Source organism: Suricata suricatta, chromosome 10 (genome assembly GCF_006229205.1).
Source record: "Suricata suricatta isolate VVHF042 chromosome 10, meerkat_22Aug2017_6uvM2_HiC, whole genome shotgun sequence".
NCBI classification, from domain to species: domain Eukaryota; kingdom Metazoa; phylum Chordata; class Mammalia; order Carnivora; family Herpestidae; genus Suricata; species Suricata suricatta.
This window is the reverse complement of record NC_043709.1, coordinates 20,891,030-20,915,072: the sequence shown is the minus strand read 5'-3', so window position 1 is coordinate 20,915,072 and position 24,043 is coordinate 20,891,030. Positions and strand designations below refer to the sequence as shown.

Genomic DNA, 24,043 nt, shown 5'->3' with positions numbered 1-24,043 from the left:
CTCAGTCCATTAAGCATCTGACTTTGGCTTCAGCTCATGATCTTTCATGCTCTGTGAGTTCCAGCCCCACACTGGGCTCTGCAGACAGCTCCAAGCCTGGAGCCTGCTTCAGATTCTCTCTCTCTCTCTCTCTCTCTCTCTCTCTCTCTCTCTGCCTCCCCCCCCTCACACTATCTCAAAAATAAACATTAAAAATGTTTTTAAAAGATGTTTTGGAAAAGGATATAAATTATTGTGCTCAAAGGACAGATGGTGGCAGATTTTATTTTCCAAAATTGACAGCAAAGGTATCTCCCATGATGCATTTTCTTATTATAAAGCTCTGTTGACACCCCTTCCATTAAGAAGTGGGGTTCATATTCTTTCCCCTTGAATCTGAGTAGGCATGGAATGATATAGTACAAGTGATGATCTGTGACTTCTAAGGCTAGATAATAAAAATAATGCAGCTTCCACCTGTTTTTTTTTCAGATGCTTGCTCCCAGAATCTAGCCAGTATGTGATGAGGAAACAAAGCAGTCCATGCAGAGGAAAAATGGTCCCCAGCCCATTAACCTAGCCAAGCTTTCATCTAACACCAATTTGTAAGCCATTTGCGGGACATCCTGAAAATAGGTCCCCTATCCCCTAGTTGAGCATCCCCAAATCATACCAGGTGGCACAGACAAGCTATCCCTGTCAAATGAACTCGACAAACTTGCAGATCTGCAAAAAAAAAATTAAATGGCTGATGTTCCTCTAAGTCAGTAAGTTTTAGGGTAGCTTTTTAAATTGTTTTAAATGTGTATTCATTTTTGAGATACAGATACAGGGCATGAGTGGGGGAGGGCAGAAAAAGAGGGAGACACAGAATTAGAAGCAGGCTCCAGGCTCTGAGCTGTGAGCACAGAGCTCAGCATGGGGCTCAAACTCATGGAATGTGAAATCATAATCTGAGCTGAAGTTGGATGCTTAACCAACTGAGTGGGGTGGCTTTTTAAATTGCAATAGATAACTGACACAGACATCATCTACTTCATGAAGACTTCCCCAAGATCCCAGGTGAAGTTAAATGTTCCTTTTTTTCTATTCCCAAAGTACTTTGCATAACATTGACTTAAACTTATTATACTCTATTGAAATTAACTATTCACTTGTCTGCTTCCATGTGAGTGCAAGAACAGGTCTGTGCCTTTTGGAAAAATTAGCTCTTCAAATATGTTACTTTTGCCTCGTACTACCTCTCTTCTCTTTCTGAAGCTTTAAATAAACAAATTAGAATTTTTCAGTGTATCTTCCAAGTCTCTTACCTTCAAAATTTTCATCTCTGTCTCTCTGTGCAACATTCTGTAAAATTTCTTCTGCCCTAATTTCCAGCCCACTAAATCTCTTCAGCTGAATCTAATCTGATGTTTCACTTATCCAGTGACTTTCAGATCTGGGGTAGTTTTTCTCCATCTGTGTGTGTGTGTGTGTGTGTGTGTGTGCACGCATGCATGTGTTTATAGTCATTTTTTAGCCTGCATCTGATAATTTTAATATTTGAAGCTTTTTCATGTATGGATCACTTCTTTCTTGTTTCTGTGATTCTGGTTTCAAGGTTTCTTTCCTTATAGACTTAATTATTGTATACTGCTAATTTTAATCAGAAAAGTATTTATTTTGGGCCTATAAAAAGAATATAATCCTCTCTAGAGGGATTACATTTGTTTCTGGTTGATGCTGGAAGGTATTACTTTTTATATGTATATTAAATTTATTTGTAATATATATATAAATATATAATTTATATAAATATATTTTAAGTTATAATATATAAATATATTGTATATAAGTATATATTATATATAAGTATATATTATAAATATTTATATTATATAAATTATATGAATATAAATATTATAAACATTTATATTATAAATATAAATATATTATATTTGTTTATTTATACTATATATATTTTTGAGAGAGAGAGAGAGAGGGCACAAGTGAGCAAATGGCAGAGAGAAACTCCCAGGAGAGGCAGTGGGAGAGAGAGGGAGAGGGAGAGGGAGAGAAGAGCAGGGCTCCCCGATGTGGGGCTGGAGCTCCATGAGGGTATTACTTTAAATTAAATTCATGGGTTACATTTTTTGGACCATTTAGGTCATAGAAATATGTAGTATAAATTTGTGTGAGGACCAGTTTGTGGTAATAACACCTCAGGAATTTCCCTCTTTGTTCTTCTAACAACAAATCATCTTTATTAGGGGTGGGGGTTATGGGACAGGATTATTTCTGATTACTGTGAGGTGTAGCCCCTGGAGTTCCAGCTCTATGGAGTAAGAACTTTCTAGTAGGGTCTCCATGCAGAACAGGCACAGAATTTTTTTCCTGTATGTAAACTTTGAGATTTATGAGGCATTAAGCACAAGAGTTCAACAGCAGGTTCAGAAAATTCCCTCAGGACAAAAATGGCTTTAGTAATCCACTGGCTTCCCACCCTCACAAATGTTTTGGCCTGATTATATCCTACTAACCTACTGACCTCAATAAGTTTCCTAATTTAAATGTTATTCAGTTTATACAATTTTCCTAATACCTTTTTGGTACTCTTAAGAAGTTTTTCTTTTCTGTATTTTTAGCCAGCATATTTAATTGTTTTTTAGCAGGAGAAGCCTAATCAGCCTGTTACCTGGGTCAATGTCTTTATCATTCCTGTGTTCTCAGCATACAGAACACTGCTTGGCACATGAAGGAACTCAATTAGTTTTTGGTTGTTTAATGAACGAATCTCTGTTTTCTCTGACTCTTTCATTCCTGCCTCCACCACCCCCAACACACCCCTATTTTCTATGCCCTAATTAAAGCTCTTTTACGTTTTATACATATATGCCTTCCATTTTTCTATATTTACTGAGCTTTGCCCTGACTTTCCCAGTATTTCCTGGTTACTTCTCCTATGGAAGAGTTTTCATTCTTGTCAACTGCCATAGCTTAGGATCAGCACTGTCTTCACTTTCTGTGACTGCTTCTGATAACTCACTGTTCTGCTTTTATCCAATATCTGCTGCTCCTCTGAAGATTATTCTGTCCTATTATAATATTCTTTTTCTGATTTTATTGCTACCATATGTGAACTTCAAGTCAAACCTTCACATTTCTTGAGAATTTCAGCATGTGGTTCATGATTTCAACTGTACTTTATCCCCTAACATAATTCAGTATAACATAGTATTTAAGAGCACACGTTGGACAAACAAATGCAAGTCCCAGATTTATCCCTTATTAACATAGAACTATGGGAAGTTACCTAATATTTCGGTGTCACAGTTTCTTCATTTGTAAAATAGTAATAATGATATTATTACCTGATAGCATTGTAAAAAATTACATGAAATAAGGCATATAAAGTACTTAGAACAGTATCTGGCACTTAGTAAAATGCTGGGTAAATTTTAACTATTTTCATTATAATGCTCTTACCTCATTTCAAAAAAAATTCCTTCTGCATGCTTATGATTCATGCAACACCCTAGTCAATGCTCCTTATTTGTCTACTTCTATAAAATTTTCTGTTATTATCTAAAATGGCATTTCTGAATTTTCCTTTAATCCTTCTCAAGATCTACCTCTTCTTTTCAGCCAATGACTTTTTATCATAACCAAGAACTTTAATGCATTTGGAAATACATAGTTCAGAATATCTCTATAGTCATAACAATGCTCTATCTTCTCTCTGGGAGAAGTAATGTCTGGGTCTTTTCAACCCATTCTGTTCTTTCTTCTTATTTTTTATCTTCAATCTCTCTACAGCAAATTCCTTTAACCTCTAAAGTTGACCAGGCCTTACTTATTCTAAAATAAACTAGATATTTCTCCCTTGCACCTCTTTCCTCTCATGTTACTATCATATCTCTTCTTCTAATCTTCTTGAAAGGGTAATCTGTACTCTCCCATTTTCCAGTATCTCACTGTTAACTTCCAGAAATCTGGAAGTTTTATTTCATTGCTTATAAAACTTACTTTTCAAAATTAAACAGCAATTGGACTGTCAAACCAAAAATGCCTCTATTTAGTTTCTCTTACAACTCCTTTGCAGGATTGAACATATTGACCATCCACTTGAAATGGTCCTTCATCATTAGAGTTCATGTTACTATTCTGCATTCTTCCTTAGAAGTAGTGGTGAAGTAACAGAAAGCAGATACAATGATAGTCAAATACTCATGTTCAAGAAAGGCCCCCTTATGTATTGATCTTAAATAAGACACTTAGCTCCAATCTGTTTATCAGTAAAATGGGCATAATATTTACTTACCTTGTACACTAATTTATAATGAAAGTAAATAAAATAATGGATCTGAAAATAGCATAAAAGATATAAAATATACAAAGTACTTGAGTCCATTTCAATAAACTAAAAACAGGATGCAGAAAATTATATTAAAAGACTTGCTAACAAATCTGCTATGAAGTTCTAAAGAACCTCAAGATTTTTTTTCTTAAAGAACCCCAAGTTTTGTGTCTGACCTAATGGTTTTTCACTTTTATAAGGCTTCAAAGTGTCTTCACCAAGGTGGTACAGCTCTTGTCAGGAAGTTAAGAGACATTATATAAAAAACTTTTATTGGGACTCACTTTAAAATGCAAAAAATGATTAGTGTGACTATACTAGAGCACTTTCATGTTTAAAATATTATGGAAAATCAAAATATTAATAACGCCTCTTCACATATACAAGCATGCAAATTGAATTGGTCCAATGTAAGAAATATTTTAATATTAAAAAAAGAAATATTACCAGTTCTTGGAGAAGGGGCCCTTGCAATTTCTAAGGAGCAAGGTTTCTTTGTAACTGCTATGTCCGTGAGATCACATAGAAAGTTCTCATTTTCTGAAGGAAATGTATCCAGAGAAGCAGATGGTACAATTTCCATAGTGTAATTCCTCTTCTTTGGATAGGACTCCTAAAAGGAAGGAGAAAAAATAAAAATAGCTTGTGATAAAGACACAGCTTGTTTGATTTATAAAAACTAGAAAAGATAATCAGATTCATCAGTTCTTCCAAAACTGATTAAGAGGCGCTGATTCATCTCTTTGAATAAGTTATATCATCATGTAACCCCAATATTATCAGTGATCTTTTTAGAAGGGTCCTGACAGTTTGGTACCCCTGAATTTATTACTGCCATACTAGAGGTCATGATCTCTTGTCATGATCTCTTTTTGTAGCGTATGACTATTTTAGTTGTGGCATAAACTGTTGTTTAATCAACAGTCATTCCCAAGACTCTAGTCCCTTGCCTGCTTCCCCGGGATAGCCAGCCATGTGACTCAATTTTGGCCAGTTAGATAAAAAGGAGGCTTCTGGAAAAATATTTTTCCCCAGAGAAAGGACATGTAATGGGGCTCTTTCAGAGCCTTAGCCAGCCTCGAGTTCCTCTCTCTGGATGCAATTTTGATCTCTGTACATAGGACAGGCATGTTGTGACCATAAAGTAATAACCTTAAAATCAAAAAGGTAAATAGGCTAAAAATGGCAACAGAAGGATAAAACAAGCCTGGGACCTTGATGATATCATTGAGCTACAGAAAGACCCACAGGACTAGTTAGTTAGTACAGAAAAAATCTTAAGTAAAAACAAGTTCTTATTGTTTGAGCCATTGTTAATAGGGATTTTTTTTTGTCACTTCAGGTTAGAATAAAATTAAGGTCCAATTCTATACTACTGATTCTTTTACATATTCTTAAAGCAAGAATTTATTTCATTTCACAAGATCTTAATTCCATATACAAGGCATTAATTGGTCAACATATTATTAATTGGGCATCTATCATATATACTTAGGACTATGCTAAGTGCTAGAAATTTTTAAAAACTAATAAGGTATAATCCTTGCCCTTAGAAAGTTCACAGTTTACTAGAGAAGAAAAACAGATACCTGGATAATGAATTTCACTATTAATTATTAATTTTGTTTTGGATGTTTGTTATTTTTATAAAGCATAATTCACTATCAAAAGAAAAAGACAAATAAGAAAAAAATAAACTCATTTTCAAAAAATCTCCCAAGATAATGACCCAAGGTCAGAAAGATTTAGTATAAGCTCCTATTTTTTCTATAATGATATTTACAGTACTGTAGAATAAGTATTCAAGGTCAGTATAATTGCTTTCAGACCATGCCAGACCCTCACACATCAAAGAATCAATTATGTTCACTCTACCCTATTGAAAGCAGGAAATTGAGAGTAATTTATTTTTAACAACAAAGGGTGACAAAGTAGAAAGCATCCAGAGGAAAGCAATCAAGATGGTATATGATTTAAAAATCATGTCATAGATCAAATGATGAAAGGAACTGCCGTGTTCTATCCTGGAGAAGCCTTAAAGCAGAATCATAGTTTTCTCAACACATGTGAGAAGCTATCCCTTAAGAGCCAACCCATAAAGCAGGGAATGGGGAGAAGCTGCTGTGAGGGATTTATTCAAGAGTTCTTAAAGGCAGAACAAAGGCCAATGTTTATAAGTCAGAAAGGGCAAATTTGAGTCAAAACAAAGAAGCAAGTTCTATGAATTAATAATATTGCTTGTCTTTTAAATAAAAAGGCACTAGTGGAACAATAGCTGAAAATACACTAGAAAGCAACAAAAGAAACTCGTTACTGGAAACCTTTCACTAGACTATCTATTGATAACATCATCTATAAAACACATTGTAAAGTGAATGTATCAGATAATTGTAAACTCCATGAAGGCTGGAATTTGTCTGGTTCACCACACTATCCCCAGGTTATAATACAAGTCCCGACACATAGTGGGTGCTCAATAAATATTCATTGATCAAATCAACACTCTCTAATGTCCTTTTTAACCAATTTTAACTACCAGTTAAGGAAATGATTATGCCTTGTTCAGATATAAATTACTTTGCTTTTTAGTTTGGTTATCATGATAAGTTACTGGTATTGCTTACTGTTTTACATACCAAAAGTGAAAAAAAAAACTGAGTTTATGGCAATAAGATTACAAAGAGTCATGAAATAAAGTCCCTAGCTTAAATCCTAGTTCATCCTAAAATCAAAGTTATCAAAACAACTCATTCTTCATGGATTTAGTTAGATTAGAATTTTAGCCTGTTTATAAAGAATTATGAAGATTTAATGGCCTTGAAAAATGCTCTAAAATTTAACCATGCAGAATACATTACTTTGCTTTCTCCTTTAAAATGAAGTATATTATTTATTAGAGAGATATTAGAAAATATAAAGAAAGAAAGAAATCACATGAAAACACAGCATGCTCAAAAAAACTAATAGTAACATTTTGGTGTATATCCTTCCAGACTGCTTCCCTCTGTAAATGTGTGTGTGTGTGGACATATGGGTGTGAGCAAAGGAAAGAAAAAAATATTTTAAACAACAAAGAAGTACACCCTCTTCTGCTTCCTAAGAAAGTGCCATTACTTCTCATTAAAGAAGGCATACTCAACAAAATATCTGACTAGTATTCCTCAACAAAGGGTGGATATGTAATACAATAAAATAAGCAATGAGTCTAGGTGAGTCCACTACTCAGTTTAGAACATTACCATTGAAACCCACCCTTCCCCCACATGCTCCCCTTTCCAACTTCTCCTCCCTCCCCAACGATGGCTAATATCTATTCTGAACTTTGTGTTCCTTGGATTGTCACTGAAATTTACCTATATACGTAAGTATCAATAAAGAATAAATTGTTTTGGGGCGCCAGGGTGGCTCAGTCAATTAAGCCTTCAACTTCGGCTCAGGTCAGATATCACGTTCGTGGGTTCGAGCCCCGCATCAGGCTCTGTGCTGAGAGCTAGCTCAGAGCCTGGAGCCTGCTTTCCATTCTGTGTCTCCTTCTCTCTCTGCCCCTCCCCCTCTCATGCTCTGTCTCTCTCTGTACCAAAAATAAATAAAACATTAAAAAAATTTTTTAAGAATAAATTGTTTTGTACCATATGCTTTTGACTGTCATAAGAATAGTATAAAATATACTTGCTCTTCTATGACTTTTTCAACCAATATTATGTTTTTGAGTTTCATTTATTTTCCAAGTGGTACAGGAATTCACTGTACAGGAATATAACAATTCATTTACAGATTCTCCTGACTGAACTTTTAAACATTTCCTAGGCGTTGTATTATTAAGCACAACTTGCTATTAACATTTCTGAATGAGTCTTTTAGTACAAGTTACCAATGTATGTAGTCATTGGGCAGAGTCAAGAATAGACACAAGGTGACAAGGATGAATAAAATCAAAAGTTCTACATATACAGGAGTATACAGCAAGAGGTGATAATGAGAACCAAGACTGAATATCCTGTAGATTATATAGAAATCTTGAGGAGGACACTGCATTTTCCCACCCAAAGTGGGATGAGGGATTTTTCACAAGATCTTAAATTCATATACAAGGTATTAGTTGGTCAACAGATATGAATTGGGCATCTATAATATATACTCAGGACTATACTAAATGCTAAAGATTGATATCAAGGTATCTTATATCAAGATATTATCTACATATATATGTATTGTATGTAATGCTTTGTAGTCTGATATGTTATATGTAACACTTTGTAATCTGATATATATTTACTTCTATTAATGCATTCTGAACAAGTTTCAGTGACAAATATGTGTCAACATGATAAATTTAAGGTTAAGTCTCAGTATACACATGATCATGATTTATTTTAGTTAATCCTATGATATTGAAATTTTGATGTTTTGCTTTTATGGGAACACTTTTATGCATATAGCTTTGTTTACATATTCAACTATTTTTTTTGAAATAGAATTCCTGTGACAATAGGTATAGACCATATGCTTACATTTAATTAAATCTGTTTCTGGACTTTCTAATTGGTTCCATATGTCAATCTATTCTAGTACCATAATCACATTATTTTGATTATTGAAACCTTGAAATTAATTTTACTATCTAGTAGGATAAGTCTCTCCTCATGTTTATCTCTGTCAAAGCATTCACATTATCCTCATGTTTATTTTTAAAAAATGATCTTTAAACATTTTGTCAACTTCTCAAATCATTCCCTCTCCTTTAGTCCCTGTCAGTGAATTGTACTTCCATACACCAGTCACTCAAACAATTTGGGGGCTATTCTTGAATCCTAATTCTTCCTCAATACTATACCCAGTTAATCCCTAAATCCCTTAATCATTAAGTTATACCTCAAACACTTTCATTTCCCTCCACTCTTGTTACCACCCTACCCCAGGTCACCAGTGTATCTCACTTGAACTGCTAAAACAACTTAACTTATCTCCTTGTCTTCTCTGTTCCTCTTCTGATTAATTCCCTTCCAAACATGAGCATAAGGTTATGGTAGTCAGTTATGTCAAAATCAACTCATTTACTTTCATCATAACTTCGAGAGAGAATCATAAGATGCTCTAGTCATAGTACATGTTGATTCTTTTTAAACATGTAACACGACCTCTCATGATATCTCAGAGTTTCTATACTAAGTGATTTTATTAGATGCATTAATGATTCAGATAGTGTGCTAATTGAAATAACAAGATCTGGAAGAATAAATCAGAGGTTAAACATAATCCCATTAATCTATAAGATAAATTAGGTTAATTTCTAAAGACATGCTTATCTATCACCTAGCAAAGTACCATATTCATGGCAGGACTCTATCAAATACTTACTAAAAATGAATATATAAAATAATATTTCAGTTAGTATTTTAAAGCCTACATCCTCCACTGGAATTAAAAAAACCATAGAAGCAAGCACTATGACAATAATTTTCATATAGTATGCACTTAATAAATATGTATTGAATGCATGAAATCTGAAACAATGTCATTCAGAAACTATCACAGATTCAAATCACTGTAAGGATAGCAATTTACACTTGTTTTATGGTCTGCAAAGTGAATAGTATTTCATTTACCCAGATGATTCTTATTTAGGCCTCACAACCAGCCTACTAATATTATTGTATCTCCACCCAGAAACTAAGACTTGAAATCCCTTGTCCAATATTAAGCAACTGGCTAATGGAAGTTTCAGGACTCCAACTGAGGCTTATGACAGCTAATTTAGTGTCCATATTATTGTGTCACAGATAAAAAAGGACTATGATAAGATCTTTATTGTCAGAACTAAGGAAAAGAAAAAAATCTCCACATATTATTAGGTAGTATATAGTCCTGCCAACTTCCTAAACTTGGTAAGCCTTCTTCCTTACAGTGGAAAGACTGGACTTTGAATACAAGCCAAATATACTTTTGATGATAATTCCTAGTAATAGACTAGATGGATTAAAAATACTGGCCAAACAATTGTGACTCATCTTCAAGGCTCCATTGTAGCTAGCCTAGCAAAATTGGACTCCAATTTGGTTAGCAGTTTTTGCTTTTTCTCTTGGTATTTAGCTTCTAACTATATTCTAATGCCTGCTCACAGGATCCCAGACTTGTTTCTGTGCTAGATTTTTTTTTTTAATAATAGTAGCATACTTAGGATTGTGTTCTTTGTCTTGGTATTTGCCAAGCTCTCTCCTGAGAGACTAAAAATGCCTGTCCCTGAATCCTGAACAAGCCCCTAAGATCCTGAGTACCTAACTTCACAGCTCCTGAGGGAAGGTTTGGCTTTCATGTTTAGTCTTAGTCATCTTCATCATACTTGCTATAGTTGAGTGTGCAATGTGTGGACCCAACAATATTTCTTCAAAACAATGCATACAAAGAGCACTGAATAAATTAATAGAACATATGCTCCCCATCCACCCCCAAAAAATAAACAGGAGTAATACAATGCCTACATGTGTTGCTCATGCTGTGCTCCTACAAAAGTTTAAAAATACCAGTGGTAGGCTAAATCTAAGTCAAAGTTTATTAGCAATTAAATATGAAGTCTTGTGGTTTAGCACATGAAGTAGTTATAAAAATTTAGCATGCAGGTATATAGATTAGCAATACCATGAAAAAATAATTAGGAGGTACAGCTGACAGTATGAGTGACAGTAGAGTATACTAAAGAGATAATATGACATTGACTGATTCAATACAAGTTTGATATTCTGAGTAGCAAATGTGACAGCCCTCCCTTCTTCTGTGCCAGTTAGAATTGGGAATTATCCTGTTTAGTAATTTCATAAGAGGCAGGCTAACTGCATCATGTTGACCATCCTTATTAGATGGTGCAAGATTTCATTTATTAAAGGGACTGAGGGATACTTGGCCTTATGACTTACGAAGAACCTTACAACAACCAGGGCCCCAGGTATGGGCACAATTGTTTCTCAAATGCACCAATCATGTGACTCTTTATCAGAAATAAGGCTACGTGGGGTGCCTGGGTGGCTCAGTCATTGGAGCATCTGACTCTTAATTTCTTGAATTTGGCTCAGGTCATGATCCCAGGTCATAGAAATGAGCCCAGCATCAGGCTCTGCACTGATTGTGGAGCCTGCTTAAGATTCTCCCTCTCTGTCTCTCTCTCTCTCTTCCTCTGCCTCTCTCCCCTGCTCTCTCTCCCTAGCAAAGAAAAGAAAGGAAAGGAAAAGAAAAGAAAAGTAAGGCAAGGCAAGGCAAGGCAAGGCAAGGAAAAGATATAAGGCTACCCTAGAGGCTTTTCTAGGCAGAGCATCTCTGTGAATGTGACTCTATTCTTAACCACATGGAGGAATGGAAGAAACTTAACCACACTTCAGTGTGAACACACCTGATGCCCTCAGCTTGGTATTGGGGCCTTCATTAGAAAAGGTGCAAAAAGCACTGGGTGTTAATATGGAAACCAATCTGACAATAAACCATTATAAAAAAAATTAAATTAAATTAAATTAATACAGAAAAAAAAGAAAAGGTGCAAAGACCAAATGGACTGTTTTCTCTAGACATGGGTAAGAAAAGTTTGAGTATCAAACCCATGTCATAGGAAAAAAGATGGAAGATGAAAAGGTGCAGGAAAACATTTATCACAAATATTTGAAAGAAGAGTGATTAGAATTGTCCTCTATCACTGAGAGGGTAGAAAGAGTATAGATGGAGAGATGGTAACAAGGAGACAGGTTTCAGCTTAGGGTGGGCTTTCTAACAATTAAAGCTTCCCCGTAGGAAACTGGCTGCTTAGCAGGTAGCATGTTCTCTGCTACTGGAAGTTTTAAGCCTAACTGATCAACACATCTTTTGAGAATAGAAGACAGTGATTTGACTTAGATGAGTTTTAAGATGTTAGGTAAATAAGATAATGAGAATAGAAGTGTTGGTTTAGTAGTATGATTTGCTACCTGCATACTTTTATGGCTTCCTGAATCCTTTTTCTAATACTGGGAGCAGTAATACTAAAACAAGGAGTGTGGGTTTATGGCTATTTTGAAGTTAGAGATGACTCACAATCCCAAATGACTCAAAGTAGGCAAAAGCTTTTGGAAGTGGTCTTACTGCTCTGACATGTCTCAGAATTATCAAGAAAATTATCCCCTAGAGATTTACAATGACATTCAAATACAGAAGACTACAATATAATTATGGAATAATAAGAAAATAATAATGAGAGACTTTGGGTAGAAGGGAAGAATGAGTGACAGCAGGACAGCCCTAGGGAAAGGAGCATTGATAATTGTGGTAGGCAGTATAATGCCTAATCCATGGGACCTGTGAATACATTATGTTCCATGGCAAAAGGGACTTTGCAGATGTGAATAAGTTAAGAAATTTGAGTTAGGGAGATCATCTTGGATTATTATAGTCATTGTAAAGAGAAAAGAGTCAGTGTCAGAGTGATGCAATGTGAGACTTGTCTAGCCATTACTGGCTTTGAAGGTGGAAGGCAGCAGTGAGTCAAGGAATGGGTGAGCTTATAGAAACTAGAAAAAGGAAAAAAAAAAAAAAAGATTTTCCTTTAGAGTCTCCAGAAAGAAATGCAGTCTTACCAACACCTTGCACTTAGCCCAGTGGAGACCATCTTGGACAACCAGAAATTTAAAACAATAAATTTGTGTGCTTTTTTAAGCCACTAGGTTTATGGTAATTGGTTACTGCAGAAATGGGAAACTGATAGAATAACCCAGCAGAAGGCATCACAAAGGAGGCAACAGAAACTATTAAGGATTGAGAGAGGGACATTAAAACTAAAATTCAATGGAAAAATACACCTTGTTATATCATGACATGATTCAATATTTTAAGAAGTGATTCTTTGACTTCCACTTAGTCTTAAATGTAATGCAGTACTACTGCAATAGAGTTGCCCTCCTACTGCATCTTGGATTTTGACAAGTAATCCTAAAGTACATCTGGAAAAATAAATGTGTGACAATAGCCAGGTATCAATATAAAAAGAGAAAAGTAATGGAGGGGGTGGAGATAAGCCTTTAGCAGATACTTAAATAAATTATAAATGGTTCTGGTACAATAACTGAAAGGCAAGAGAGGAGAGAATTTTAAAAAACAAAGCTCCAATACTTGTGAAAATTTATTTTATTATGTTACAAAGGTGTTACTTTAAATCAGTAGGGAAAAAACGGGTTCTATAGTAATTGCCAGTGAGATAACTGACAAGTCATTAGGAGAGAAGTAATAAAGCTGGATTAATATTTCATTCCTTATACCAAAATAAATTCCAGATAAATATTTAAATAATAAGTAATTACGCTTATAATAATAATCTTAAAATAGGAATGAACCTTGAATAGGAGCTATAACCAGACATATAACCAGAGCTATAGAGAACAAGATTGATGAATTTGGGTACATGCAAAGATTAAATTTCTCCTAAAACACTAAAATATAAAAATAATTAAGAGACAAATGATAGATTTGGAAAATTCTTTGACACATATGACAAAGAGATAATATCTTTATTATATAAGGAGAATTACAAATTGAGATGAAAGAGACCATCAACCTTGGAGGAAAAGTGGACAAAGGACAAGAGAAGTTGAGAAACAGCTAGAAATTTCTTATATGAAAAGATGCTTGATCTCATTTATAATATATATAAACTAAAGTAACAAATGGTATACCATTCTTGATCAAACTGCTATAGATAATACACAGTGTTGATGATGGTTTGAAAAAATGGCTACTGTTAGTTGAAGTGTGTATTGGTTTAAAACCTCTTTCCAGCTAATTTGTCAATTCTTACAGGAGACCTTTAGAAAGCAAATCTTTAGATTGCATCAGCTTTTGGATGTTTGCCAGGTTAAAAATTTTCTTCCTTTGCCTGGAAACAGATGGGATTGATAAACTGCCATTATTATTCCTAAAGCATGATACTGTAAGGCACTATTTATATGAATTGTGTAACTGTCACTTATACTTTCTAAAAAATTATGTACACTTGCTACTTTTAATCTTTATATCAAATAATGTGGGGGGGGGCGTGTGTGTGTGTGTGTGTGTGTGTGTGTGTGTGTGTAGGGGGAGGGATGTAGATGGAAGCCTACCTCTTATCAAGCTTCTTTCATGAGTGAAAAAAAGTTGTAATCAATAGCAATCATTTGAGTTGTAAATGGTTGTCAGAATGTCAGGATATTGTTCCCCTTTGGAAAGTTACCAGGTAATGTCTGCAGATCTCTATTCTTAGTTAAGACTCTCTTGATCAGTCACTTCAAAGTTGAAGGTGCCAATTAAACATTTGAAACCATAGTAGAAATATCATAGCAGAAAGGTGATGAGAAACCAGTGTGGATACTACCTAAGAATGTCACTTTGGGTACATTATGGGTTAAGTTGTGTCTCCCCAAAAATCATGGGACAATGTATTAACCTCCACTACCTCAGAATGTGATCATATTTAGAAATAAAGTTGTTATGGATGCAATTAGTCAAATTAAGATGAAGTCATTAGGGTGAGCCAATGACTGGTGTCCCTATAAAGAAGGGAAATTAAATTTATGCTTATTTATCTACTTTGAGAGAGAGAGACAGAGAGAGAGACAGAAAGAGAGAGCGAGAGCGAGCACATGAGTGGGGGGAAAGCAGAGAGAGAATCCCAAGCTGGCTCCTCGCTAGCAGTGCAGGGCCCGATGCAGGAATCCATCTCCATAATTGTGAGATCATGACTTGAGCTGAAATCAAGGGCCTGATGCTTAACCAGCTGAGCCACTCTGGTGCCCCAAGGAGGGAAATTTAGAGACAGACACACACACAGAGAGAACACCATGTGAAAACTGGAGCTATGCTGCCAATAGCCAACAAACACCAAAGACTGCCATCAAACCACGAGAAGCAAGGGGGATGACATAGGACAGATTCTCTCTCGCAGCACTAAGAAGGAACAAACCCTACAGATATCCTGATATTGAACTTCTAGCCTCCAGAACTGCAAGAAAATGGATTTCTGTTGCTTAAGCCATGCAGCTTGTGGTACTTTGTTATGGACAGCCCTAGCAAACTAATACAAGGGCTTAAAAGAATAAACTAAAAGAATTGGTTGAAAAAAAACTCTTAACCAATTTTTTTAATATTTAAAAATTTTTACTCCTTGGAAAATAACTAATCATTAACTAAGGACAAGCAAGGAAAGGAGGATTATCTCTGTTCTTAATAAAATTCCCAAGTGTCAAAATTTTAAATGCATATGCTCTTTGACCCAGGGATTCTAGTTCTAGAAATCTTTCCTACATTTAAACCCACAAATACAAATAACAGTGTACATATAAGGATGTGTACAGAAGTATTGTTTAGAATATTAAAGGACCGGAGACTATTTTTAGATTATCATTAAGAGGCTTTAATAAATATTATTCATACAGGAGGCAATGTAGTCTAATGCAGAGATCCACAGATTTTAGACTTCATAAAATCCACCTGTACTCTCCTTCAAATTTTTAATAAATCAGAATCTCTGACAGGGAGCTAGAAATCTATATTTACAAGTTCACCTGGTCATATTAATGCAATTGGTTGGTGAAATATACTTGAAAAACAGTGAAATAATAGTTAAAGAGTGTGAAGACAGAATCCCAGCTCTGTCATTTTCAGCAAAGTTGTACTGGCCAACTCTGTTTCAGCAAAGTTGTCTTGGCAAAGATTACATTACTAATAGTATCCACCTAAAAGGGTTGTTGGAAAAAATAAAATAAAAAGTGTTACTGGTGATTATCAATGTGATGATAAAATTAATGAAAAAATTTGAAATAAAATGAAATGAATTTTCTAAAGTGCTTAGTATAGTGTCTAAGTGCCTAGTTGCTCAGTAATAATCTATTTATTCCTTCAAAAATGTGAGATAATTGTATAGATACTGATATTTTGAGCTAAAACAAAGAACAATATATAATGTATGTTCATATCTGTGCAAAAAGAAAGTGTGTACACATATATTGTATTTGTGTGAAATATTTCTGGAAGGAATTATTTATTTTATTAAAGTTTTTTTAATGTTTATTTTTGAAGGATAGAGAGACAGAGCGTGAGTGGGGGAGGGGCAGAGAGAGAGACAGAGACTCAGAATCCAAAGCAGGCTCCAAGCTCTGAGCTGTCAGCATAGAGCCTGATGCAGGGCTCGAACCCATGAACTGTGAGATCATGCCCTGAGCCGAAGTCAGAAGCTCAACTGACTGAGCCACCCAGGCGCCCCTGGAAGGAATGAGTTAAAACTTAGTGATCAACACTGGGGAATGAAACCATATTCTCTTGTTTTGCTTGATCTTTTTAAAAAAATATATACATGCTATTTTCATTAACAAATTTCTATAAGCCTAAATACCACCTGAGGAAGGTGATGATAACACTTCAAATATAAATGAACTTTAATTTTTATTTCTGGTACTATTATGTAGAAATTTGCATATCCCAGGTGAAATTGAAGGTGGTGAAATCACAAGAATAATCTTCTTAATAAACCAACAAATGCAACTGAAAACACGCCAAATGCCAGCAAAACTAAATAGGAATCAGCTCAGTATGAAGCCTCAATAAAAGATCCAGATAATCCACATAAGAGGTCAAAAGAAATAGAATGTATTTCACCAAAACAAAATAACAAAGAGAAAACTGCATCATTTGAAGCAACTTTGAAGCTAAAAGACTAAGGAGTATATTGTCCACAAAGCATTACTTACAGTTTAAAACAAGAAGAAAAGAAAAAAAAAAGAAACCAAAATTATATAAATAAAAGATTTTCTCTACAGTGCGAGGAGTTGAAAGCCTCATATTCATTTTTGGAAAGATGCAGAAAATAAATCAGTAAAAAAATGGATAAATACTGAATAAATGAACTAAAAAATTGAATGTTCAAGAATAAGTAAATAAACAGGCTTCACAACTAAGAGATAAACCATGTCAAGCTGCTAGAAAATAACTGAGAACTAACTTAAATATAGGGAAGACCAAAGACATCACCAGGTTTATAAGAACAAAATGCTGGATTTGAAATTGATGTTGTACAGACATACGTGAAGTGTTGGTAATTCTGATAATTTTGAGGGGTAATTGTACTGTAACTATGCTTGAAGCCTTTATTCCTGAAGTTAGTGAATTGGCTTAAAGGGCCAGTCGCAAGGCAGACAGAGTAAGAAATACAACATATTCCCCTCCCAGGAGTTCTACCTAGTCACCTAGACTCCAACTCTTGGAGGCGTTTTGCTTTCTCCTGTTCCGTCATGCTTACTGTTACTGTTAAGAAGCAGTCATCAGCTTCTATAAAATTTGCACTTCATAATAACTCCTAAACCCAGTATTTCTTTTCTTTTTCTGTTATCAGCCAGCTAGGTCAAACTTCATCAGCTCTTACCTATGGTATTTAATAGACTCCAGACTCCAATCCCTGAATCCACGCCATTTTTACAAAAAGGAAAGGGTTTCTTACTTCTACCATTTTAAATAACAAAACAGGTTTTCAAAATAAATTTTTTGCAAATCTCTCTATGATAATGCTAGGATTAATTTAGGAATCTAGGAAGTCAATAAATGACTTCCTCATCCCTGACCAAATTATAGCTAAGAGTCCCAGGATGACAAATCTTTTCTGTAAAGGCCAAAGGTAAATATTTTAGGCTTTTCAGGCCATATGATCTCTGTTGAAACTACCCAGTGGTACTGCTGTACCAGTAAAACATACACACACAATATATAATTGAAAGAGCTCGTCCAGAGTTGGCTTACAGTGAGTCAAATTTGGCTCAAAGGACACAGTTAGCCAACCTGTGGATAAAACAAAGGTCTCATGCAATTGATTAAAATATCAACTAGGTTAGTGACAGAGAAGATACTAGAAAATGTGGCTTAGGTATTAGGCAACATATAGGCTTCCTATCGCTATCTTCCAAAATTAGATAGACTAGCATCAAGTCTCCTAAGCCTGAACAGATTGTTTACTAAGTTTAGCTGCACATCCTCTCTACAGGTAAGATCACAAAGAGAATTAGTGACACATGTTCAGTTGCTGCTACCAAATTTACAAATGAATCAACTCCCTTGAGGAGTAAGTAGATGCAGATAAAAGCCCAGTTAAATGAATCAAAGTCTCTCCACATGAAACTATGAAGCAAAAAGAAAGAATCCCTCATTCTCTGCCCAACTCCAACAGGCAAGTTATACTTTTAGGATCTCGTTGTTGGAAAAAAAATAGATGAGCAAAATGCAACAATAAATTTCCATTTTATTAATAATAGCAAAACTATGCACTTTTGAAAATAATAAATATGGATATGAATATGTAAGATCTATCATTGATGTAATCTACAAACCAGGCTTGGCACCTATATGAAATTGCAAGCCCATTACAGTATCTTCATAGAGGATCCAGTTTGAGATCTAGAGCTTCATACCATTCCTAAAAAGTAGGTTTTATAGCTCCAGACATAGTACTATTAGAAGACAATAGTGATCATCAAATAAATATTTTTTAGATAAGAATATGAATTTTGTAAGAATTATTCTATTTTTTAAAGCTTCCAATGCCTCCCCCAAAATACATTTCAACACAAACTCTCTACTCCCTTAAGGCTGATGTATCAGTAGTTCCCATCCTGAATGTCACACTTCTGCTATTCCTTTTTGCTTCTGCTGCTGCTATCACTTCTGAGGATCATGGGGCTCTTCTAGGCCCATAGAGATTCTGCTTTTCTTTCACAGCAAACCATAAAATCCTGCCTTGTCCATGAAGCATTTCATGACTATTCTTGCCTATATAGCTTTCTTTCTTCTCTAAATCTAAAAACAGCAGTAATATTCTATATAAGTAATTCAGTATCTCATGACATACTCGATTTTCAGACCCTGTATTCATACTTGGTATTTATGTTGTTAGTTACTTCTAAATTCTTTTTTCCCAGAAAGCAAGTGCTTCCATATAGTGCTTTTTTGTATGTTTCATGGAACTCAATACAGCATAATTCTTGCACAGAGTAGATTGTCAATTAAAAAAAATTTTTTAATGTTTTTTATTAGTTTTTTTAAGTTTATTTATTTTGAGAGATGGAGAGAGACAGAGCACAATCAGGGGAGGGAGGGAGGGAGAGAGAGAATGAGAATCCAAAGCAGGCTCCAAGCTCTGAGCTGTAAGCACAGAGCTGGGAACAGAACTTAAACACAGAAACCAAGAGATCATGACCTGAGCTGAAGTTGGACATTTAACCAACTGAGCCACCCAGGTGCCCCTAAATGGTTTTTGTTTATTTTTGAAGAAGAGAGAGAGAGAGAGCATGAGCAGGGGAAAGGCAAACAGAGAGAGACACACAGAATCTGAAGCAGGCTCCAACTGTCAGTACAGGGAGTGATGCTGGGCTGGAATACACAAACCATGAGATTATGACCTGAGCCAAAGTCAGATGCTTAACCAACCGAGTCACCCAGGTACCCCTCAAAAATTGTTTTATTTATGTTAAATGATTAAATCAACCAAGTTAAAAAGGATTAATAAATAAATAACATACATAACCAATATCTTAAAAAAGTAAGCCTTAATAGGGTGGACAACTTAAATGGCCTCCCAAAGTCTTCCCATCTCTGTTCTCTTTTAACAGAAACTTTAATTATAAGAAAATGCTTTTGTAATCATTTATTTTTCTACTCACAGAGAAAAAAGATAACAACATAATTTACTTTTATTATTTTAGCTTCCAAATAAAGATAAATGATACACTTCTGTGACTTAATGCTTTAAAAATTTAGAAGAACACAAATATTGATGAATAATATAGTTATTTAAAATACTGAAGAAGACTATGATACAATGGCAATATGGAAATATGTACGGCTATACCCAGGTTCAGGCTTGTTAGAAGTAGGTATAGAAGTTAACAACTGAATGAGAAATAGGTTAGGGAAGAGTCAAGAAAGCTGACTTTAATCCCACATAGGAATTAATATTTCTCAATTATATAAAGTGATCATTTCATTAATAATCATCTCACGTTTCATGTATTGCTTTCTCTCCTCAAGAATTATGGAAAAATAAAGGAGGGAAATCATTTGAAAAATCATGATGATCCACATGCTGACAAAAAAAGCTTTGTGCTCTAAGTACAAGTAGTGCTTGAACCCAGGACTCTTTTATTTATAAAAGATGCACTATTAATACACATTCAAAGCTGTGAAACTATCATTTCTATACACCATAATTAAACTCCATTAATACAAAACCTTAGAATTCTTACATCTGCTTTCCCAGAGAATTACATGTTAGAAAAGTAAGCTAACATAATAAACATTTTGGAATATCTTTAGACTTAGAAAAAAGAAAAACCTTTCTTTCTTCTTTTTCTAAATTAATGTGATTTAAGAGGCCTCTTGATGATACTCAGCTTTGATAGCAAAAAACCCTGGCTTTAACAACCAACACCTATTCATTTAATCTTCATGATCATGTGTCTGCAAGAAGCTTAAGAGGCTGTTAGTTAAATGAAAGAATCTAAAGATGTCAAAATAAAAAGTTTCCACTTGTCTACTTTTCCACCATCCTCATTACCATTATTTTACCAGCATCGCTGCAAAGCAGAGTAGCAACATTTATATCTTTTGATTCCCTTACTCCTCATACCCATCTATCATCAGTAAATTCCATGGATTGCCCTTGCATTTCTATGTCCTTAGCTGCCATATTAAACCAGGCCTCAGAACCACACAATGTAGATTATTGCCATTGTCGTTCAACTCATTTCCAGTTTTGTACAGCTTCACTTCATTCTGTGTACAACCATTAGAATAATTTTTAGACATCATTATCCTCACCTTATTCATGGTCCAAAAAACTCAAGTACCTTACAAATGCTTTTTATTCAAAACAAAACTCTCTCCCTTGGCCTTCGACTCACCAATTTCACCTATGTTATTTCACCTTCCAGTCAACACTGTGCCAGTACTCTTCTTCACCTGAGTTCATATGCTATTTATTCATCTTAACACTGACTTTGAACATGACTTACCCCCACCTCTTACAGGCCAGTGAAAAAGCACTTCTGGAATAAGTAAAAACCTCCTAAAGTCCACTCCTCCATAAAAGCAAGAATAATACACACACACACACACACACACACACACGCACACACATACACACACAGTGTCAAAATCAACTTTTACAGAACTCTGGAAATTAAAAGCTTGCAACAATCCATGTTGCAAATAAATATGGAATTTAGTCCATAATGTGAGTATAATCTTTGCACAAACAGTAAGCATTATGATATTTTAACTTATCCCATTTCTATTTCCCTTTTCCCTGTTCTACATTGAGAAAATGAGCAGCCTCATAATAACAGTAAATCTTAAAACCAGCAACAAGCCATTGGCAGGGAGGAGAGCTAAACTAAATGGGTTCAGAGGATTAAAAGCAATCTCACATCCAAAGAGAATTCTCAAGTTCAGCAGCCTCTCTGGAAAAGTAATTATAATGTTACCTGTAATCATAAAATACCTGCCAAAATAATAAAAAATAAATACCAATTTAAATCATAAAATAAAAATACATTTATCACAAAGGAAGGCAATAAATGAGGAAAGAAAAAAAGATGTGACATATAGAAAACAAATAACAAATAGGCAGACATAAATCCTACTTTATTGGTTATTACATTAAATGTAAATGGATTTAGTAATCCAAACAAATGGCAGAGATTGCCAGAATAGATTTTTAAATAATTCAATCATGTACTATCTACAAAAGATATACTTTATACTCAAGGACACTAATAAGTTTAAAGTAAAAAGTTAGAAAAAGATACATCATGCAAACAGTAAGCAAAAGAAAACAGAAGTGGCTATACAGTTGACCCTTGAACAATGTGGGGGTTAGGGATGCCTACCCTCTGTGCAGTCAAAAATCTGCATATAACTTTTGACTTCCCCAAAACTTAACGGCTAATAGTCTGCTGTTGACCAAAAGCCTTACTGATATCATAGTCAATTAACACATATGTATATGTTATATGTATTGTACACTTTATTATAACAACAAAGTTAGCTAATGAAAAGAAAACGTTATTAAGAAAATCAAAGAAAAAACATGTACAGTACTAAATTGTAAAAAAAATCCATTTATAAGTGGACCCATGCAGCTCAAACCCATGTTGTTCAAGAGTCAACTGCATTAATATTGGACAAAAGAAACTTTCAGACAGAAACTGTTACTAGAGATTTTTTAAAAAATGGTAATTCCATCAGGAAGACACAACATATAAAAACATATATACATCTAACAACAGAGCCCCAAAACACATGAAATAAAAACTGATGAAATCAAAAGGAGAAATAAGAAGTTCAACAATAATACTTAGGGGTCCAAAACTCCACTTTCAATAATGGATAGAGCAATTGGGCAGAAGATCAACAAGCAAATAAAAGAGTTAAACAACACCATCAACTAACCGTATCTAAGAAACATCTATAGAACATTCTATGAAGCAACAAAATGCACATTTCTCTCACCTGCACGTGGAACATTCTCCAGAGTAGACTTTATGTTAGACCATAAAATAAGTCCCGATTAATTTGAATGACTGAATGATACAAAGTATATTCTCTTGCCAGGAAAGAATGAAATTAGAAATCAATAATGGAAGGAAACTGGAAAACTCACAAATATGTGAGGATTGATAAACACATTCCCAAATAACCAGTGATACAAAGAATAAATCACAAAGTAAGTTAGAAAATACTTTCATATAAATGAGAAAAAAAACCTCACAACATCCCAAAATGCATGGGATTGAATGGAAATTCATAGTTGTAAACTTATAATAAAAAAAAGAAAGGTCTCAAATCAATGTAATAATCTTCAGAATACAAAAAATAGAAACAAAAACAGCTCCCCAAAGCAGGCAGAAGTAATAAGATAATAAAGACTAGATGAACTGAAAATAGAGAACAGAAAAATAGAAAAACATCAGTAAAACCAAAAGCTGGATCTTTGACAAAATCAACAATATTGACAATACTTTAACTAGACTGACCAAAATAAAAGAGAGAAGATTCAAATTACTAAAATCAGGAATGAAAGAGGAAAGAGACAGCAGTATCAACCTTATAGAAATAAATAGGATTATATGAGAATAACTCTATGTCAACAAATTAGATAACCTACATGAAATGGACAAATTCCTAGAAAGATACTAATTATCATAATTGACTAAGGAAGAATTAGAAAATGTGAGCAGATCTATATCTAGTAAAGAAATGTTAGTAATTTTCAAAATTTCCCATAAGTATAAAGTCAGATCCAGAGAGCCTTCATGGTGAAGTCTACCAATTATTTAAAAAAGACTTAATACCAATCCTTCACAACTTTTTAAAATTACATAAAAGAAGTAATCAGCAAAATGAAAAGGCAACTCATAGAAGAGAAGAAAATATTTTACCCCTACAACTGGTGAAAGATTAATATCCAAAATGTACCAAAAAAACTCATACAACTCCATAGCAAAAAAACAAATAACCCAATGTAAAACTGGGCAAAAGAGGGGTGCTAGGGTGGCTCAGTCAGTTAAGTGACGGACTCTTGATTTTGGCTCAGGTCATGATCTCATGGTTCACGAGTTTGAGCCCCATGCTGGGCTCTGTGTTGACAGCATGGTGCCTGCTTGGGATTCTCTCTCTCTCTCTCTCTCTCTCTCTCTCTCTCTCTCT

At 34.5% G+C, this 24,043-nt stretch overlaps 1 protein-coding gene across 2 annotated transcripts in view; it reads right to left on the bottom strand.

The window, feature by feature from the left end:
* Positions 1 to 24,043, bottom strand: part of ANKS1B (ankyrin repeat and sterile alpha motif domain containing 1B) — a 1,093,013-nt gene that overhangs the window by 679,619 nt on the left and 389,351 nt on the right. For both annotated transcript variants that reach the window (XM_029953701.1, XM_029953700.1), the window contains exon 10: positions 4,763 to 4,928. In XM_029953701.1, the coding sequence (XP_029809561.1) occupies positions 4,763 to 4,928 (166 nt within the window). The remainder of the gene's footprint in view (positions 1 to 4,762; positions 4,929 to 24,043) is intronic.